Genomic DNA, 22,334 nt, shown 5'->3' with positions numbered 1-22,334 from the left:
AGTTTTCCGAGCCCAAACGATAGACTGGCTCTCTCTACCCTAATATCTCCTCTAAGGTTTCAAACTACTATTTCAAACACTAAAAGCTTGCTAAATTATTATTGCTTCTTTTTTTCATTTTGTTTATTGTTACCTTCAATATCCGACAGATAAGGAAAGGGGTAAGAAATTCGCCTAGGAGGAGGAATGGATGAATACCCCCAAGGAATTTGGTACAGGATAAAGTAAAAAATAAATAAAATTTCGAATCAAATTATTTTAAAAAAAAATGAAAATAAACATTTTTAATTAAAAAAAAATTACTGAAAAAAACATGTGTGTGTTTTTCAAGAAACTTGACTTCTTTTACCACTAATTCTTTCTTTTTATTTTCGCTAAGACTCTGTCAAAGCACGAATCACGCACGTTTTCATTTTTCTAAGGTTCTGTCGTCACAGGAAATTATACTTTTTATGGAATAAATTGTTGTTTTCGTAACTGTGATGAGTTTGTAACAAAGTCAAGTTCAGCCTATTTCCATCCTGCTCCCCTAGGATAATTCTAAAAATGGCGCATTATGGGGAAAAGCCACAGTTTTGAGAAATTGAAAATCGTCTGCAGTCTATTTTTTTAATATTTGACTCCAATGCTGCATTATCTTGGCTCATAAGAATTTGCAAATATACGAATAAGGCATTGATTTTGATAATTTTCCTCTTGGTGGAAATATGTCACCAATCTGGCTATTTTCAAAAAAAGTTAAATAAGTTTTAAAATATTTAAGTTATTTGTCCGTCCTAAAGTACAGATAATTTTTCACTGTAAGATGGGATGTGTAGTTTAAAATTATAACTTTGCTTCAAGTGCAAGACACTTGAACTGTGACTTTTTCCTTGACGAAACCATGTTAAGGAACATTACTGGAAATAAGCCGTTTTGTTCTCTAATATGAAAAAAAAAATTTCTTTTAACCTCATGGAGGAAAGTAATGAGGCATGTTTTCCTGAGAAATGACCACCTATGTTGATCCTTTGTTCACTCAGGATAGTTATTTCTCTCTACTGTCATAGGTTGTTCCAAGAAATTGATTCCTATCTATAGGTAAAGACGTATAAAGCTGAAACTTTTCTTAAGTTTCACAAGGGAATACTTACTTTCTTTTGATCGATGCTTACGAAGCACTCAATCGTTTTGAAAGAGAAATGAAAATTCAATTTTTATTTTTTATTTTTTTTTTTATTTTTTTAGGATACAGTTGATAAGTTAGAAGACTTTTAGAAAGCATGTGCGAATAAGAATCCAAAACAGCGAGCTATTACCAATTATTTTGTTAGTGACTCTCTCTAATTTGGGCAATAAATCAGTTTACTCATATTAGTTAGTTACTTTCAGTAATTTTTATTTGCTTCTACATAATTATTTTTTTTAAAAAATGGAGCACCGATAATAGTACCTTTTTTGAATTTCGTCTGAACTATAATACTTTTTTTCCCTTTATTTTATTTTTTAAAGTAATTAATTGTATTTATTCTGAGATGCATAGAAGTTATTAATTTAGTATAAAGCGCAAATTAAAAATTATATATATTAATTTACATATTCGTAATAGAAATTTAAGATTCGAAAACGCAAATAAGTACGGAAAACACGACTTTTTTCACAATGCAAAAAATTTTGGTGCATAGCTGCCACAGTTTTTTGTGTTATGTAAAGTAAATTTTTTTACAATGCAAGTTGTCACATTTTTTTTATCTTTTTTGCAATGTTACAGTTTTGTTTATTTTATAATTTTTTTTTTTTCATTTTTTGCTTATTATGCGCGTTTGAATCAATTCATGGCCTCATTGCAAAAAAATTTCCTTTAAAAAAACAAGCACAATTTTATAAATACAATTGCACTAATTATTTCAAACAATTGTTATTTTGTTATTTTTTTGCACGATAACTGCAGTTCTGCACTTAAAAATTTATTTAATTTATCTAAACACCAAAAATGTGATAACTAAACACCAAAATTTATTACATTGCACCAGCGAACTGTAGATAGGTGCTAACTTTATCAAATATTAGTGCCTTTGAAGTGTAAAAGAAAGCTCGATTCGGTAATAAATTTTTTAAAAAATAATTATTTTTACAACTGTTAGCTTTTTTCAACAAAAATGCGGATAGGTAATGCAGCACAGTTTTTACATTGCAATGAAACAATGATATCTGGGAAACTGGTTTTTTGTTTTAAAAATAACCATACAAGTAAAAAATAGTTCATTTTTAAAAAATATTATCTTTGTTTACTACACGCAATGTAAGGCATTTACGCAGAATCTAATGAAACGACCGAAGTTTTCCCATGCTTTTCGAGTTATGAAAAATGTCGGGAAACCTTTTATGATGGTCCTATCCCTAACTACGGTGGTCATAGAGGTAGTGATCGGAGCTTTATTTTTGTGATCAACCCTTTCACGATTCCTTCCCCCAGTCACAGAAAATAGCCCTTCACTAGGCATAGATTTCTTTTTGTCGAGCCCACCTGAAAGAATAATAAGAGCTTATTTCTTACTAAATTTAGAAACAAAAATTTATTTACTTATTTATGGCAAAATTATAAATCAACATATTTTAAAAGAGTGCATGGCATAATCAGTTCTTGTCTATGCTTATCATAAAGGCATAAAACAATTCGAATCCTTCGAGTTTTTCAATGGACTGATATTGCTGATACTAAAATTATTAATTTGTTCCGGAATCTTAGCGGTTATAATTGTTATCAACGTAAAAAAATCGTGTATCTAATCTTAGAATTATGTATCCAAATAGTAAATACATCAAACATAAATACAAATAACATTCCTTTCCCTTTAAATCAAAATGGAGAAATTTAAAAATAACCTTAGAAGAGAAGAAGCAATACCTGTAAAAATTTTGATGTTTCTTATTTATGGAGGTAAACATATTTTGTCCTGAATCAAATCGTAGAACTTATATTTAACTTTGTGCAACATATCGAATTCTAAGAACTTTCGAATATTTGAATATATTTTGACCCCAATTTTTAATAGTGCAATTATTTACTTCATTGATTTCGATTCACAATTAAATATATTTGAAGGGAAAAAATACCTTTGAAGTACATTAAGTTTATGAAGAAGTAATAATAAATAAGACAATATAAATGCATGAATTTAATATTAATACCATATCTTTTGTTGAAATATTTAATATTGTTACACATTTCAATAAAATTTGAATGCCTATATGTAATTGGTTTTAACATTTATATATTCTTCCTTTAGTTCCTTAATTATAATAATATTTCATCAATGCCACCTTAAAAATAGTTTTTTCCTTATTTATTTACCATAGCCATGCTTATTGAAAGAAATCGCTTTTAATAAATTTGTATGATTCATAATGTTCAGAGAAAATATTTTGGTCAAAAGTACCAGAATATGATAAAATTTACTGTATTTCTGCCTGTATAGAAATACCATGAAACTCAGTAATTTTTACCGAAGCGCTTTGGTAATGATTTTTGTAAAATTAACAATAAAATATGGTTTTATGATATGTGATAAAATTTGTAAATGTGGTAAAATTTGACAATTTTATCACGATACCTTACAACATGGCAAAAAAACTTTTTTACTAAATGTGTGTTCACAAGAACTAAAATTTCTAAAACCAGAATTTCCGGTAAAACACCACCATCTGAACTGAAAAATTTCTAAATAAATGGTTTAAAAACCGTATATATTAGTTTTATTAAAAAAGAATTTATGGTTTCTTTTATCAGAAATGTCATCACTATACAGTATGGTAATTTTACCAGAATTTTTGCTCTCCTTGCAAATACCAAGAGTCAAGTCCAGTAAGTTTTTGACAATCTCCTCGGAAGTGCTAGGGTGCGTGATAATCAAATTTGTATTGAGAGAAAACAATAATAAATAGTTCAAATATTTTTTAGCGAAGTCAAATATTTTTGCTTCAGCTAATTTACTAGGATTTAAATATTTTTAAGTGGAAAATTTTAATATTTTATTAGAATAAATCAATGTTATTTATCACGTTATAACATAATAAAATGAATATATAAGACTATTTTATGTTTTTATAAAGCATTATTTTTTGCATTTTATAATAGAAAGTAATTTCATAAGAGAAGTTTTTATTTCAGTTTTAAATCATGATTCATCATAGCTAATTTTAATATCAAATGAGTGAACCTCATTCAAATGTATCATTTGTAATTTTTTGATATATGATGAAATACTGGATTTATTCATTTATTAGAAAATAAATAAGGATAACTTTGAAAAAAACATGTCATATAATGCAAGAAAATAAAATAATAAAAAAGTTATAATTTTATTGGCATATTCATAGAATAACTATTTTAAAATAGGTTCTACAGAGTTGTTTTAAAACCCTACGATAATCATTAAATTTCAAAGTCGGAATAATATAAACACAAATACAACATTATTTGCAAATAAACGACGCATATAATATAACAAAAACGCAAAATGATTTAGCAAAGTATAAATACCGAGATAATACACCCTTAATAATGTAAAACTGTGAAATAGTATTTATTATTTTAAAAAATCTAAATTAAGCATCTTTTATTTTGAGTTTATTAAAGAAATAAAATATTTTCAATATTTTACTTTTTTTAACAATAAACTCAAAATAAATATGTGCTAATATATAAATAATTCATAATATGTGCTGATAAATAAATATGTGCTAATGTATAAAAAATTCATAAATATGTGCTAATATATAAATATATATAATAACTTTGCAAACTTAACATTTTTATAACCTTTAAATCTCGGTACAGCCCTTGCATAGATCAATATAATATTAAAAACCATAAAATGAGAAAGAATCGCATAACCGACGATCAAACGAAGCTGATCTGTTGTTCAATGACAAATATCTAAAATTAGAGGCAAGTCAAAACTACTGGGAATGACGTCACTAAAAGAGCTTGGCAATCTCAACCGCCTTATTTCTCGGTGACAACTGGATCAATTGCAACAGTTTCAATTATACTTTACACTGTTAGCAAATTTGGAAAGTATTGAACCATAATATCGTTCAAAGTTACCGTAACATTAATATGGAACCAAGTTGAACCTTATTATCGTGAGAATTTATGTTTTCTTATCTTATACTTTCTTAGTGTAAATTCAATCTGAATGGAAGCATTGTTCCTTTCAACACCTAATTAAGGTTGCTACAAGTTTGGCAAATAATATGGTTCAAGGTGGCAATACAATAGTTCAATGTTGAACCGATTGTCTTGAGAATATACCAGGCTCTGTCAAAATAAGTTCTGCAAAACTTTAGACATAGCTACTAAAAGCTGCATCTTCTTGGTATTGTTTTTGGCTGTAGATCAAAATTTTGGATATCTAAATAAAGACCGCGATTTAACCAAATATAAGTCACTAAAATTGGAAATGATAGATGAATAGATAGATAAGCACAGAAATTGAAAATTTTTGGAGCCGATCAAGGATATAGGGAAAAGAGAGGACAATGTGGAAACGGGGTTAGTGTAAACAAATGTAATATTTCTGTTATTTATTATGAAAAATATTATCTATAAATTGTGGTATATCGGCAAAATTGTGTTAGATTTAATCAAGCCTATTTTGATGTGTACAACATAAACTTTTTTGCAGTGATTCGATAGCCTTTTTGATTTTTTTTCTCAGATAAATATTAATTTGTGATTTCTGATAAAGATTCTAGAAATACACATTAAGAGTAGTCGTAACGGAACACCCCACATAATGTATTACAAGTTAAGTAGTTAATTGCAAATAAGTTATTATTGCTATCTTTGCTGACAACATAAACAACTCTGAAACTATACCACCTTTGGTGACAATAATAACAGCTGCGAACTAAAAATTGTCAATAATAAGGAAAACAACCCTTACTTTTCTGAAGTGAACAAGAAAATACACTAAAATACAAAGACATTTATCCTTATTATCTGATGAATACTATGCATTGATTATTATTCTTAACATAATTATTATAATATAAATGTCACCGGCAATAAATCTTTATTAATTGGTGATTCGATTTGAAGTTCCATTAAAAAAATATTAGTGTTTGTTCAAATACATAATTTATTGCCGAATAAAGTTCTATTACATACACATCTATAACAAATCTTTCACTTAGAACTAGAATCCATATTATATAATCTATAATAAGGTCTATATATATATATATATATAAATTTTTTTTTTGTACAGAAAATAAAAATTCNTATATATATATATATAAATCTTTTATTCATTTTAGGTCAAGCAACTCTTTACCCATACTTCACAGTGCATTTGAAATCTCTTGGTGTAAGCATAAAGCAAACTGCAATAATATTTGCAGTTCAACCAGTAATAGCGTTAATTGTGGCACCAATGATTGGTATGATTGCTGATAAAATAGGGAACTTCTAATTGATTTTCAGTTTTTTTCTAACATTTTCTGCTGTTACTGCAAATCTACTTCTTCTTGTACCAAGTGTTCCAAGTCAAAAAACTGTATCTCATTTTCATCTGGATTGTGGTTCTATAGAAAATACATACCTAACACTGAATGACGAAACTTTATGTCCCAGAATCTCTTTACAAACAAAGACATTTATCAGTACAACTGTTTCATTTCAATGTGAATCTAACTGTCAAAATAATACGAGCACTATTCCTCTTATTTTTTCCAGAGATAAAAGAAGTTGCATTGATACCTGTGATAACCACACTAAAGATGGTTGTTTTTCTGTTCAACAAAATTCAAAACTTATTTGAAAATTAAAAACATAATAGAAAATAAAACTACACTAGAATCTTATATTATTCATGATGGAAAAACGTTTGATAGCATATCTTGTGAATGTTTTTCAAAAAAATGTGATGTTAGTTGCTCAGTTAACAGTCACGAGTTCCTTGAAGAATGTGCAACTTCTGATGCTAATGATTTTGGGGTAACTTTTTGGGCTTACTTGGGACAGTTACATTGGGAATTGGACTGATAAACGGTTTGTTTGACGCGGCTTCAATGGCAATCATTCAAAATCTAAAAGCTGATGTAGGATATCAGCGATTTTGGTCGACAATCACAATGTGTATATTAGCGCCCATTAGCGGACTCCTTGTAGATGAGTTAGGTACATTCAAACCGTGTTTTTTTATGTATGGAGCTATAAACCTAACAGCAGCTTTAGTTTCATTAAAATTAGATCTTAGCATGAAACTTCCATCCGAGAATCCTCTTAGAAATTTGGCTTTGCTTCTTCAAAATCCAGAAGTGATTTTTCTACTCATTCAAATTGCTGCATTAGGTATATGCTGGGGATTCTTAGAAAATTTTCTATTTTGGTTCCTTGAGAGTGAGCTGGACTCAAATAATTTAATTATGGGACTTACTGTAACGGTTGGAAGTGGGACTGGATTGTTCATGGCACTTGTTGCAACATGGACCACAAAGAAAATGGGCTACATAAATGTAATCATAACAGCTTTTGCTGCATATACAGTGAGATTTTTAGGCTATTCTGTAGCTCAAAATGCGTATGTCTGTCTCATTTTTGAAATGATGGAAAACTTCACAGTAACATTACTAACGGTTGGTGTCACACTGTATTGTACAGAACTAGCATCAATTAGCATGTTGACTACGATAATGACTTTGTGGAATGGACTACACGTAATATCAGGTAAGTATAAAAAATAATGTCATTAAAGTGCATTAATAAAACATAAATAGCATATACAGTTAATACATGTTAAACCATCTATTTTTAAAGTACGAGAGTGAATCAAATATAAATGAAACTTCTTTAATAACTAAATGTTTAAATATTACTTCCAAAAAATATTTATTTTTCTACCTAATTTCCGTGAACTTCTATAGACCTTTTCGAACGTTTTGAAAGTTTTGTTTAATTCTGGTGGCGTACAAAGAACTAGGCCGTGAAGTGAACAAATTGTGCGCAAAAGCTTTTACCTCTTCATTGGATGAAAATCTCCCTCCCCCAAGGTTTCTCTAAGGGGTCCAAATAAATGGTAGTCCGAAAGAGCCTTGTCAGGGATATATGGAGGATGTTCAACTGTTTCCCAGTGTGATACCTGTAACTTTTGTTGTATAACTTCAACTTTATGAGGTGTCTCATTGTCCTGTTTCAAGAGCACTTTGAGGATTGACATTCCACGTTTCCTTGACCGATAGACTAATTTGACTTTCTTTGAAAGCTCACAATAATAATTTACACTAATTGTTTTTCGTTCATCAAGGAAATCAGCGTACACAACTCCTTGTGAGTCCCAAAAAACACTTGCGAGTTACACGAATCTGGCCAATTTTCTCTGTCGTAAGACTCGTTCTTAGTCGACGAGCATGAGACATGTTTTCAACATCTTCACTGCCTTGTTTAAATAAATTGCACCTTAACCAACACTTGAGTGTGTAATCTGTGCCAATACTGTGCTGTAATCTGTTCAGCCAATACTGTGCCTGTAATCTATGCAAAATTCTAATTGGTTTAACATTTTCCCTTGCAAAAATTTCTTTATTATGCGTTGTGCAACTACATTAGAAGCATTACACTCACTCATTATTCAAGCTACTAAGAAGAAGAAGAAAAAGAAAACACTTGCACAGAGCTAAACACTGACAAAAAATGATTAAGGCTGTAGATAAAGCTCTATTGTTGCCATGACAACGAGAATGAAAATCTACTGCTATTAAAAAAATTTTATGTATATATATTTGATCCACCTACTCATAGATATTTTTTTTCGGTTTTACAATTATTCATTTAAGGGGAATACATTTTTCTATCCATTCGGGAGAAAAATTCCAAATATTTAATACAGGTGTGGCAAAATGTAAAACACATTTGTTCATTATTTTCTTTTCCTTGAAAGATAGAATGTTCGCAGTAATTTAATTTGTTTTAGCATAACGCATTCTAAAATGTTACATACATATAAAAATACATATTAAATGCCTAGAATCGTAAATTCTCTAAACCAGTGACTTCCAATTTTTTCCAGCTTCGGAACCCTAAATAATCAACTTTCTTTTGGTGGAACCCTGAATTAATAAATAAAGTTCATTAGCAATAGTAAACCTAACCAAAGAAACACTACTAATCACTTTGAAAATATTATTGTTAGTGTTTCATTGTCTTATCAATAGTGGCCTTAAAATTAGATTTCATGTTAGACAGTTGAATTCACAGGTCGGGAGAGGTAAGAATTTGTGCTTAGAGTATGCATAAGCAGTAAATGAAAAAATAAATAAGCTGAATTATGGTTTTCGTTGAAATGAAAATGAATTCTGAACATTGAATGAACTGTCATAAATGCTGGTAATGCTCATCAAATAAGCACGTTTTTTATTGTTGAATTTAATTGTTCTCTTTGTATTGAAAAGTTTTATATGAAATATTAATGCAAATCTTTTATAAATGGCAATTGTTTAAATAATTTATTCGAAACATTATTATTAGAAGAAAAAAAAAATTCTAAGTAACAATATTTTTTTCACTGACATTTTACTTTAATAATTTTATAAAAATAACCGAAATATTAGAAAAGGAATAGATTGCTTAGATTGAATATAAATATAAAAACACGTTTTGAAAATAATAATTATTTTTTTACAGTAAAAGTTTTTAACTTTAGGACCCCTGTGACCATGGGTAACGCCTTTCGGGAGCAGTTTCTTTAACTCATCTAAAAAAAATTCAAAGAACGAAGATCTAGGTATGACATTAAGTAAGGTCACAGATGTTCCCTTCTCTAGAGAAAGTTGATTTATAGACTTTCCAATTTGGAAAAAAATAGACAATTTTTTATTTATCCTTGCATCTGCACTATCCCTTTTAGAGAGGTTCAAGAGTTTTAATACTTTTACTTCGGTCTCATTTTTTTCCCCCGCAAAGATTTGATTCACACCAACGTGCTTTGAAGCGTTAATTCTTCATCATTCCCCGAAAAAAAGGGGATTTATTTTACTTACTTACTTGGAGAATTCAAGCATGTTTTTCTAAATCACCCATTAAAAAATCACTCATGCATAAACCCATAACGATTCAAAGTTTTTGACTTGTTGTTTACATTTAAATTTTCCTAAATATTTTATTTTTAGAAAAAATCGATTAATAAGGAATCGTTCTACTTTCTTTTTATACTTTTGTATTTGGCTCTCAACACTCAATCGAAAACATGAAACTATTAAACAAAAATATAGTTTTATTTTACCGTATAAATGGGGTGGGGTAACATATTTTTACCTCTAACATATTTTCATTTACCAAAGATAAGAACCTTTCGCTGAATTCAAAAACACAATGCAAGGAGATTTTTAGACAGTAAAAATGCTGACCAAAAATTTTTATTAATATCATTTTTACAGATCTTTAAAGTACCTCTCATATGCCATACATTAAACTGGTTTCCTATTGAAAATTAAATTTACGAACAAAAAAAACGAACAAAAAACTCACAAAAATCGCTCATTTCTGCCTCTTTAGTAAAAGTAGAGTTAGAAATGAAGATAAAATTTTTCAGTGAGGATCTTTTTGCAAAGATAAGTAACTCAAAATTTAAACTTCTATAAATATTTTGAATACTAATTTATCTTTTATTACTAAAGGTACTTAAAAGTACTCTCTTAGATATGCAGAAAAGTTTAAAAAATGAAATGAAAAGAAGCATATTTTAGTATTAGCATTTAATTAGGATTAAAAAGAAATTGGTACTCATCATGATATACATTGTATATTCCTAACTGAAATCAAGAATCTAAGATCTTAATGCAAACTGACAGAAGAAAAACTAATTAGCTTGAACTCAATTCTAATTACCCTTTACACAGAGATATCGCCTGTACTTCCAATACAATCAGTGGAACGATTAATGTGAGAATATTAAGGCACAAAAACAGCACTGCAATTTGTTTTCCAAACATTGGTCATTTTTTTTATAAAATTACCCTCGTGCATACGAATCTATTGCAACGATTACTGCAAGAATATTAATTTACATACACAGCACTGCAAATTTTTTTCTGAGCAATACTGATTTTTCTGTAAAATGACCTCCTGCATACGAATATGACCCTCTTTCCATCACTCACCATTTTTCAGAAGCTCATTTCTCCTATTCTTTTAACCAGCGCTGAACATTCAATCCAATTTTGAGTTTATCACTATCATTGTTGACTTCCATAGCGTTGCAGTTCTCAACCCAACCCAGAAGACAAGGAAACTCCTGGATCAAGCATTGGGTAACACTAGCCTTCGTGGAGGAATTTTTGATTTAACTAACCCGCATTTGCATTACTCGGAGAGAAAATCACAAAAACTTTTCACGAGTATCACGACAGCAAGGGGGTTCTAATCCATAATTTATCAAGTATCGAAGATATTTCTCATCGGTACTGTGAGCGGTGCAAACCGAACTCATTCGAAGTCCTTAAATTCTTTCGCTGGTATTCGAGCCTGGGGCACTTCATTGGGAGGCGAACAGTCTCTTCCTTGAGCTCCCCTATTTTTATAACTTTTTGATAATTATGTGGCCATGAATTTGATTTGGATGGAAGGAAAAGTCTGATTTTAATCTTTAAATATCTTCTGTGGTCTAGAAAGGTGAAAAGTTCTTGGACATTTCTTCCCCAAACACACCCAAATAAAAATAATATTTAGACATAATTTTGGCTAAAAACGGGGTGAACTTGAGAATGGGCGCCTGTCTTTGAGCGCTTGAAACATGTCTACTGCTGCTTCCAATTCGTATGTTTTTGAAGCAAGTACTTAAGTTATATCTTACTGTTTAAGTTTCTTGGGATTATTTATTTAATACAGTTGTTAATATTTTAATGCGTTTTCCTCCTCTTTCCCAGCAAAAAAAAATTTAACTACTTCGTTAATTATCGTTTATCAAATCCGTGGGCATAAAATTATCGAAAAGTAAAAAAAATATAGGAGGGAGGAAATCTTAGAAAAAAAGTGGGTGATGAAGGAAAACGGTGGTCATAGTCGGAAGAATTAACGGAAATGATGTTAGGGTTTTCACCCAGTGCAGTATAATGTTGTTTTATCTCCTAAATTAATTTATTTAACTCAATATAGTATAGATATCAGTTTAATCTACTGAGTTAATTGTTATTTATTGCTCATACTTTTATTATTTTTAATTTTTGTAATTTTTTTTGTCATTATTTGATTTATTTGAATCTAAAGAAAATATAATTGGATGTTTTTATTTACTATAAAGGTCGATCATTTGGATCACTTCTTGGAGGATTTTTAGTGCAAGCATATGGTTTTCGTGAAACATTCAGATTCTTTGCTTACGGAAGTGCAGGTTTTGGAATATTTTATTCCTTTATGTATTTAACATGGCTTCGTCGATGGCACATTTCACACAGAAAAACATCATCGGTTTATAATGGTAAAAAACGTAATTGGTAAAATACCAATTATTTTACATATTTATTATCTATATACATATTTCTCTTACACGGTAGTAAAAAAGGCATTACTTCTTATTCGTATTGGCAACAAATTAGCTGAAATATCAAGGGAGTGAGCAGTCATAAGTATGAAAATTTAAATGTACCTGTTTTCAAATTTCTGAATGAAAGCTCTTTTCTGATGAGGACATTGTTAAGCTGAAACAAATTGACCTTTAAGTTAGGCAGAAATGAAATATTATCAAAAACAACAATTTTACATTAGCCTAGTAAGTGTTTTGTATTAGTCGTATTCATTGGGGGATAACATGAAGCACAGTTTTAAGTTTTGTTTTTAGAACACACACTGCCTTACCATAATGGAAGAGACATTTTCAGTTTTTGACATTTTTTTAAAATTTCTCTAAAAATAGTTATAGGATTTTCTAGTAACTTTAGAAATGTTTAATTCATGCGATTTTTCATACGTAGCAGTAAAATTTAAAGCTTTCAGAGGTTTGAAAGATCTACAATAAATTACGGAAAAAAAACAATTATTTTTAAACACCCCATGCAGGAAATCAAGCAATAAGCTTGCAACTTGTATCGATTACTTTAATTGTTATTTTTAATAACTGCATAAAGTTTCGTAACCCTAGAGTAAACATTTATGGAGATATGGACATTTTTATAAAAAATGAATTTCATTATAACTTTATAGATATTCAATGGAATTAAACAAAATTTGACTGTCGATATAAAATTGTAAAACTATTAATTTAAAACTGCTCAAGTTATGAGTATTTAAGCTAGTTCTTTTATACTGTGTATACACTGAAAAGTTTTAAAAAGCTTTTTCATAATTTTGTAGTGAATCGTTTTTGGCAACTAATAAAAAAATTGATTTGAATATCTTAAAAATTTAAAAAGTTTAAAGCAATTTTTTATATTTTTTGTACTTTTCAAAAGAAAGCTCAAAACGAGCAGAGGTTTTTCGCACATTTTACTTTGTATAATACAAAATTTAATAACAAATGATAATACCGCACAATAATCAGCCGGAAACTAAACTTTGATGGTACAGAGAAAGAAAACATGCAAAAAAAAACAGACTTTATGGGGGGGGGGGTGATCCCCCACAATTCCAGTCTCATTTTTGATAAATCTTGTTTAATAGTGCAAGATGAAATTTGTGGATAACCCCTTATCACTTTGAGCTTTCTTTTAAAAAGTACAAAAATTACTAAGAAAATTGCTTGAAATTTTTGAAATTCTTAAATAAAGTTACCATTATTAGTTGCCAAATGCGATTCCCTACAAAATTATGAAAAAAATACTTTAGTGAATAAAATCGTATAAAGTAGAAAACTAGCTAAAAGTATAAAAGTAGAAAACTAGCTTAAATACTCATATCTTGCGCAATTTTCAACGAATTCTTTAAAAATTTCAAATCGACATTTTTGTAATTAATTTTAAATTTATCCAAAAAAAATTTTAATTGTATGGAATACTTATGAAGTTATAGCAAAATACTTAAGGCAAAAAAAATATTATTTTATAAAAACGTCCATAAATATTTACTTTAGGTTCACGAAACTTTATGCAGTCATTAAAAATAACAACTTAAGTATTCGACATAAGTTACGAGCTTTTTGCTTGATTTTCTGGCATAGGTTGTCCAAAAATACTTGTTTTCTTTCGTAATTTATTGTAGATCTTCCAAACCTTTCAATTTTATGACTAAGTGATGACATGATCTCTAAAGTTACAAAATAATCCTTTAAGTTTTTCTTGAGAAATTTAAAAAAAAATTTTCAAAACTGAAAGAGTCACTTCTTTTATTGTAGGAGAGTGTACATTAGGTCATTTGTTATAATATTTAGGACTATATTTTTAAGCATGAACAAATAAGAAGAACAAAAATACGGACTAATGCATTTTTTTTTATATTTTGGCCTTTAAATCAACAGTTGCAGAATGACAATAGATTTTTAGATTCTGCTTTCATACTAGCCTACATTGACTATACCTGCTACTTTATAATATATGAATAATTGCATGAATTATTGTCATTACTTTGCTTTTTTAGATGAGGTTTAATTAGGCTTTTCATTTTATACTAATAAATGAATGTGTGTCCGCTTACTTTTATTATAATAGTGCTATTTCTTACACGTTTAAGGTGATTCATTAACAGAAGAGGAAGAAGATGAAACGATGAAAAACCAAGCTTTCACCAGCTTTTCCTTACATTGCAGCACAGACGGACCAGGGTTCATATCCTTTATGCCCGAACCAGAAAGTTCACATTTTCGACCTCGTGCTCTGAGTCATGAGCCAGTACAAACAGAGAATAGTTTCAATAAATATCATATTCCTCCCAGATATCCTCCCAGATATATCATATTCCTCCCAGATAGTTTTTCTGAGCGTAGTCGACTACATTTTCCGAAATCATCCCCGAGTATAAATTTTAATGAAAATGACACTGATGAGTATAAAGTAACGGGGACGCAGCTTTAAAAAAAACTTAATCGACCGTTAGAGCTGATTGTGCAAATGCATTCTGAAAGGTTTTTGTACTCTTCATTGGAAAAGAACCACTTCCAGAAGAACTTCCAAATTGAAAAATCTGACTTTACCGATCACACCATTGCTGATTCACTGTAAGTCATAGCTATAAAGTAGTCCACGCTGCTATTTACCTAGCTTACAATGTGAAGAAAAATATTACAAAAGTATTCTGAGCACCCTAAAGTTCTTCATTGGGGACTTTCCTTATTCTCATAAATTAAAAAAATAAAACAATTCTGTGCGAGGAAATATTTATTAAATACATTCAGTGAATATGGCAATGCTTGTAATTTCATGCATTTTGCTTCAAAACCATTTTAGTGTGTAAAATTAAAAAAACTTAACAACCTGAATTACTTTTGATTTAATATTTGAATTTTTGCGAACTAAAAAGAAAACTACCGACCATATCACTAGCCAGTCATGCTGAAATTTTGAGTGCTAATAAATTTTAAGGCAAGGAAATAATATGGAAAAATGCTTTGTCTAATTCCAAATAGGTTATTTGAAACTGCTACATCTTCTTTAACACTAGAAAGACTAAAATATTGCCCAAAAGTAGTCAAAATGACTGCATTGTGAAAGAATAACTAATGTATAAAAAAATTGTTCAAAATTAATTTTTAATATTTTTGATATTATTTTCAGTTATATAACAAGTTATTAGTAAATATCAACTCTAAAAACAATTATAAAAGTCACAAAATTCAAAGAAATCGTGTCATCATTGTTTTTCTAATTGAAATTAAAAGACAGTAAAAATTACTTCCTTGAGCAGTCTAGTGTTAACTATGCAAATTTAAATAACAACAAAATCGTTTGATAATTTCAAAAATTTTTTAATTTATTTTTAATTTTCAGAGTCTCTTTAACTGATTTCGTTCACATTTTAGATTTTGAACGTTAAAATTTACATAATTTAAGAGGGTGTACTCGATATGCTATTTTTGAATATTCCAATATAAATTTTTTGAGCATTATTGAACAGAAATCTTTAAAAAAAAATTTGATTTTTTTTGTGTATAGGAACATAGTTTTTTAGAAATAGAAAGAAAAGATTTTTTGATTCGCGGTTTTAGTTTCAGACAGTTTGTCTTGTTTTGAAAAACTATTTGAACTTAACTTCCCAGATTACAGCTTCGTCTAAATAGAAAGTTTTTTTATAATAGTAGGTGTAAGAAATCAAAATTTTTTCTAAAAGAAAAGGTATAAACACGTTTATTGTTTCAACAGATTCAGAAAAAAATACATATTTGCATATGATTTCGTGAATTAAATATTTGTCTGCCTAAATTAATTAGCTTATGTTTAGTAGAGACCTCAGACCAAGAAGAGTGCCCATCCAGAATTACTTTTCTTTTTAAATTAAATTAATTTTAATACACACTGAGTAAAAGCGAAAATGTTGAAGTTTACCATGCGTTATGGCTCATTGGGAACACCAAAAGGTACGGTAGTTTTCCATTCACTCAATTCTTGTAGTTTTTCAACACCAAATCCGAATAGATCTAATGATCAGATCTTCACGTTCTAGGACTCAATCTTAATGGTTTTAAGGGGGTGGCCTCAAATACGCTAATTAATTAGTGCAGTCAATATCTTAAGTTACGAAATCAAACACAAAAATGTACTTTTTCTGAATAAGCATACCTTCTTTTTCTTTTTGACGGATTCGGATTTCTGATCCTCAAAATATAGAGGTAGTCGCAATCCAAGATGTATGGTCCCAATAGTTTGGGCAGGAGAGTGGTTCAAAAATTGGACCCCATAATGTTAACTTTACTTTTTGCGTACTTCACCATATCTCGAAACATTTTTAAGAGACATAAAAGCTTTTTCCACGCAATTGTTAAGAGATAATTCCATGCAAAATTAACTTTAAATAAATATTTATAATTTTTCATTATTCTTATTAGTCGAAAAAATTTTAAATAGTAAAGTACGAAATTTTTTACATCACTTTAAATAAAGTAATTTCACGTCGTAAAATTCAAAATTTGAGTGAAATCAATCAAATAGCTCCTGAGAAATCGAATTTTTCAAATACAACTTTTTTGAAATTTGATTTCCCATAAACTAATTCGAACGATTTCACTCAAATTTTTGTATTTTGCCGTGAATAATTATATTCTTTAAAATTATATGAAAAATTGCATACTTTGCAATTCAAAAATTTTTCTTCTAATATTAAATAAAATAATATAAAATAATAAATATTTACTAGAAATTTATTTTCTGCAAGGAATTATCTTTGGATAAATGAATTTTACACTTGTGTACAAGAATTTTTTAATTCGCTTAAAAAGTTCTCGAGATATAGCGAAATACGCAAAAAGTAAAATTTACATTAAGGGGTCCAAACTTCGGACAGCTCTCCTGACCAAACTATTGGGACCATATTTCCCAGATTGTGGCTACAACTTATATTTTGGGGGTCAGAAAATCGAATCCGTCAATAAAAAGTGTGTTTATTCAGAGGAAGTACGTTTGTTTAATTTCGTAACTTAAAATATCGTCTGCTCTAATTTATTAGCATATTTGTGGTCACTCCCTCAAACCATTAAAAATGAGTCCTAGAGCGCGAAGATGCGATCCTTAGATCAAAAGTTATTTAGGGTGATACGTTTTTATTTTGCGCACAGTTCAGGGTAATTTAATAACGTGTAAAAGTTAGATGGCCTAATTCTTCTGCACTTACCAGTTGGACGTAATATTTTAATAAGGCATTTCTTTCACTAAACTAATCTTAAAATCATTCATCGCTCAATTATTGAAATTATTTACTATTCAACATTGTCCTGTTATTTTTTTTAATAAATATAAACTTGTACTGTTAAAACAATTATGCAGATTGAAACATAATAGCATAAAATATTTGTATTCATTGACTTTTATTAAGTAAAGTATTTCCACAAAAGCCCGGTGTGTACCTGGAGGGTAAGGTACCACAATTTAATGAAAAACGATATTATTACGGTAATATGGTTATCATCTCTCACAGGTCACCCTTACTTTTAACAGGCTGGTACCCATCGATCTGAAGCTAGGTGGACTTCAAGCAGTCAATGGGGACCGAACCCCAGTCCTTAACAATGGTAGTTCAGTGTCTTAACCAATAAGCCATCACGACATAGTAAGTAGTTAAATTGAAGCATAGTTCAATGCAATTTAATTATCATTAATAACAGGATACAATGTTTCAACGTGTATGGAGACATGGTTTACACACCATCTTAAAATTATAGTAAATTTACACGTTATTGTGTTTTGAAATATCCCTGTTAATATTTAAATCTGAACCAATTTTTATGAGAAAGTAGAACTAGTTAAAACTTTAAAATAATTCTATCATCTTTACACAAGATTACATGGTGCAATAATTCATCTGCGATGGAAATATGGTTCAATTTAACATCTTAATAATCTGTCAGAAAAATCAGTTAAAAAAAGAATCAATATTATCGGTACCTTGAACCATAATAAGATACAAATTTGCTGTAAACTTTAAAAGATATTAAATTAAACCCTGTCTCTGTTTAATTTAACACGTGTTGTGTAATCTAATATAGGGATTACGATTAAAAGGTTAAACTAAGCACCATATTAAGGTTGCAGAAAATTCTACCAATATTATCATTCAACACGATCCAAAATTTCTAGCGGAGTAGAGTTATAGCCAATATACATTGGTTTAAAGCACCGTTAATATGGTTAAACTTTAACCAATATTTATGCAAGTATAGTGCTATGTAAAATTTTATCTACCCTCTCTTATCACTAAGAATATAAATCAATATGCACTAATTTACTTAATACAGCTTTAAGAATATCATTTTAACTAATCAAAGCTGAAATAAACAATAACAGCTTTTCACAAAGTAAAAGCTTTAATTTCTCTCAAATTTGTACAATTTACAAGTAACTCTTTTGGTAAATTCATTGATGATCTAAACTTATAAGACAATTTCTCTTAAAAAATAATATCTTAAAATATAGAATCAAATGGATAAAATGTTTTTCATAATTTAGATAGATATGTACACATTTATTTCTCAATAAAAAAAAAATTATGACAAAACTAAGCCTGGACGGATATTTTACAATTACAATATACATTGTCCTCAATGCTTATCTAGTCATTTATACAAAAATAAGAAACTTTTTAGTACACAACTAAAGGTATATGGTATGAAATAACAATTTAAAAAGAATTATTCATCGTAAAAAGTAGTAGTTTCAATTTATGTGTAATTTTCTGGCTATTAACTGTACATAATACTGATAAATCCTAAGTTTAAATATCCAGTTTATTTGGTCGTTTAATTATTTTTTGTTCGATACAACTTATGCAATAAAAATTAGATTTACATTGTTAAGAAAAAATATTTAATGAAATAGGACGATTACTTCATAAAATTTGACAAAAGAAATACAGTAATTATTTTTGGTGAACAAAAAATTAAATATTTTAATATAAATATTTAAAATGTAAAATTAATTGCATAGAGTGTCTAAATTATATTAATAGTATAAATTACACAATAATAAGCTGAGTAAATTAAGTGATAAAATTGCTAATGTAATAACGAATTATTATTCTCATTAAAAAATGAAATAAATTACAAACAATTAAAAGTATAGTTATACACAAAATATTTGCAAAATTGAAAAAATAACTTTAATTGTACATTTTTATGTATCTAAAATATTTTACGTGCCATATTATCCATATCACCAAAGCATAACAAATTAAGAAAACGAAAAGAATGCTAATATTTATTTAAAAAAAAACATAATAAGATATCATCATCACATAGCCCAAGGTACTATTTTCAAAGCTATTGTAATAAACGGCGCAACAATTTATATTGTAAAATTAAGCTTAAATTTGAATATTTTAAAGAAAACAAAATTTATCAAACTAAATATTTTATTAAGAATTTATTATTAATAAATATTTAATATTAAATGTTTAATTAGTATTAAATATTTTATTAAAATAACATCATTAAATGAAAAAAAAGACTCTTGAAAAATTTTATATTTAAAAAAGTGAATAAAACATGTTTTAAAAAGCATTATAATTATTAAAAAGTGTTAAAATAGATTTTTTAAATGTGACTAAAAATTCTTTACGGGGCAAAAATCAGAAGTAAAATCCATCAAAATTGTATTTAGTAACTTAAATACTTAGAAAGTATGAAAAAACACTTAGAATAAATTCGAAAAATTCGGGTTCTAATTACAATCCTAAAGTATCTAAAACAAATTCGTTTAAAATAGCACTGAAATTGTGTATTTTCTGCTTAGTATCTACACTAGTTCAAGTCAAATAATTATACACTCGTCACAACACGAAATAGATAGGAAGCTCAGTAAATAAAACAAAGAAAGAAAATCAAATAGTTGGAGCAAATTAAATATTCATTTCCCAAATAGCTTCCAAATAGCCTTTAAAGCTTGATCCAAATAGCCTTTAAAACTTCAAATGGTTTGTAAACACTTAATTCTACTCATGACTTATTAGCCAAAATAATCCTTATCATGAAGTATTTTAAAAAATAAATTCTAAAACTGTTCCGTCAACTCTTGTTTTAAAAATGGTTTACCAAACGTATTTAAAATTCTTAATGCTATGAGCCCTTTTTAGTTTTTCTGACAATCACAATTTTAAAAAAAAACTTATTATAAAAAAAACTTATTATATTAAAAAAAACTTATTTCGTAATATTTGATTTTAACTGCGTTGCGAAATGTAGCCTCATTGAAATAATTCATCTGCGTTATTTGAAGTTAGGATAGTTTTAAAGGCGTGGAATATTTTAAATAGCGTATTTTTTCTACTTTTCATAATGCATTTTATTGTGAGTGTAAATCATGAAAATGGTTGTTTTACATTTTGTATTTTTCGTAATATGTACTTATTGGTATGAATTTCCAAAAATTAATTTTGTTTTAAGTATAGTAATATAAAACAATAATGAGTCTTTATTGTAAACTCCTGATTCTGTTGCACTTGTATTCATTATTAAACTAAAATAGTTTCTAGACTTCTTATAATTGGCAAAGATATTTAGTAAATTGCTTTATTAAAAAAAGTATTGAATAATAATCACAAATTCACTAAATTTTTTCTGATTACGATAACAATTTATAGAAAAAAAATTGCAACTGGAACATTTTACCGTTACCGAGAATTTTTACGATTTAAGTTAAATAATTTTGAACAATACTGATAAGGGTAATGTTTATGCAATATATAGGAACTTTATTCATAATCACAATAAATATAATTATTAGCTTTTCCTTGATACGCGAATTAACTTCGATGAACCTGTTAATTTTTGTAATCAAATGAATTTTTAACGAGAAATTTAAAGACAAAAAGTTTTGTTTAACATACTGTTGTTTCATTTTAATAATTTTCTTTTTTTAATCTCAATATAGTGTCGAAACACTAAACAACAGATTTATTCATTTTAACTCACTTTGAATTTCGTAATTATATCATTGTAAGCCCAACTATCACAATAAATCCTTTGAAAAATACTATGTCTTAAAACATAATTTTCATTGAGACATTTGCTTTCTTTGACTTAGCTTGAAAGCTATATAGTAAGGCACCAGTTTTACTTTAACGAACTCCATTATTCAATCAGGAACAATTTAACTTTGTTGGTGTCATCCCTAAGTCCAATGCTCAACATTTGTTTCATAGCAAAATAAAATTTTAACCAGATGTCATAACTGGTTAATGATACATTTTCAACAATTATGTATTTATCACAGTCAGAGTGATACGCATCACTCGAGAAAAATCACACTTCTGAGTTCCAATAACTTAGAGATCATATTGTTGACGAGAATCGAATACAATATAGAACTTTGCATAATATTGGCGGGTATCCAGCCAATATTTTAATTTATATCCAAATATCGATTCACAAATTACTAAAATCAATTTTTTGTCCATTGAGGAAGAGTAACGTTTTCTAAAACGTATGTCCTCTCGTTATTTTTAAACTGCGCTAAGGCAAAAGGTCCAATATGAGCATCGGGATCCATGCTTGAATATCTTAGTCTGTAAGCATCATTTTCACCTCCATCATCACGTAATATGGAGCTTAAATGTGGAGCCGGTCCTGGCATACGCTCCAACTGAGTTGAAGAGTGGTTGACAGCTTCGCATCTAAGAAAAAGAGAAAAGAAGACGGTTTTATAATTGTTATTGCTGTTAAAACAATACTTAAATTCTTCTATTGATATATATATATATATATATATATATATATATATTTATA

The 22,334-nt window shown here is 28.4% G+C and overlaps 2 protein-coding genes across 2 annotated transcripts in view; one reads left to right on the top strand and one right to left on the bottom strand.

Annotated features, from left to right (window-relative positions):
• The first annotated feature begins 3,789 nt into the window (after nucleotides 1-3,789).
• On the top strand, nucleotides 3,790-15,579 carry LOC122271841 (major facilitator superfamily domain-containing protein 6-like). Its single transcript, XM_071187295.1, is given in 5 exon segments — nucleotides 3,790-3,844; nucleotides 6,304-6,792; nucleotides 6,795-7,004; nucleotides 7,007-7,714; nucleotides 14,642-15,579. Coding segments are annotated over 5 exon segments (1,803 nt in total). The 3' UTR covers nucleotides 14,983-15,579.
• Nucleotides 15,580-18,901: 3,322 nt separating this feature from the next.
• Nucleotides 18,902-22,334, bottom strand: part of LOC107455240 (vascular endothelial growth factor A) — a 58,499-nt gene continuing 55,066 nt past the window's right edge. The window contains exon 5 of the mRNA XM_016072743.3: nucleotides 18,902-22,222. Coding sequence (XP_015928229.1) covers nucleotides 21,991-22,222 — 232 coding nt within the window. The 3' untranslated portion in view covers nucleotides 18,902-21,990. The remainder of the gene's footprint in view (nucleotides 22,223-22,334) is intronic.

The sequence above is a fragment of the Parasteatoda tepidariorum genome, chromosome X1 (assembly GCF_043381705.1).
Source record: "Parasteatoda tepidariorum isolate YZ-2023 chromosome X1, CAS_Ptep_4.0, whole genome shotgun sequence".
Taxonomy (NCBI): Eukaryota; Metazoa; Arthropoda; class Arachnida; order Araneae; family Theridiidae; genus Parasteatoda; species Parasteatoda tepidariorum.
This window is presented reverse-complemented; position numbering and strand designations above follow the sequence as displayed.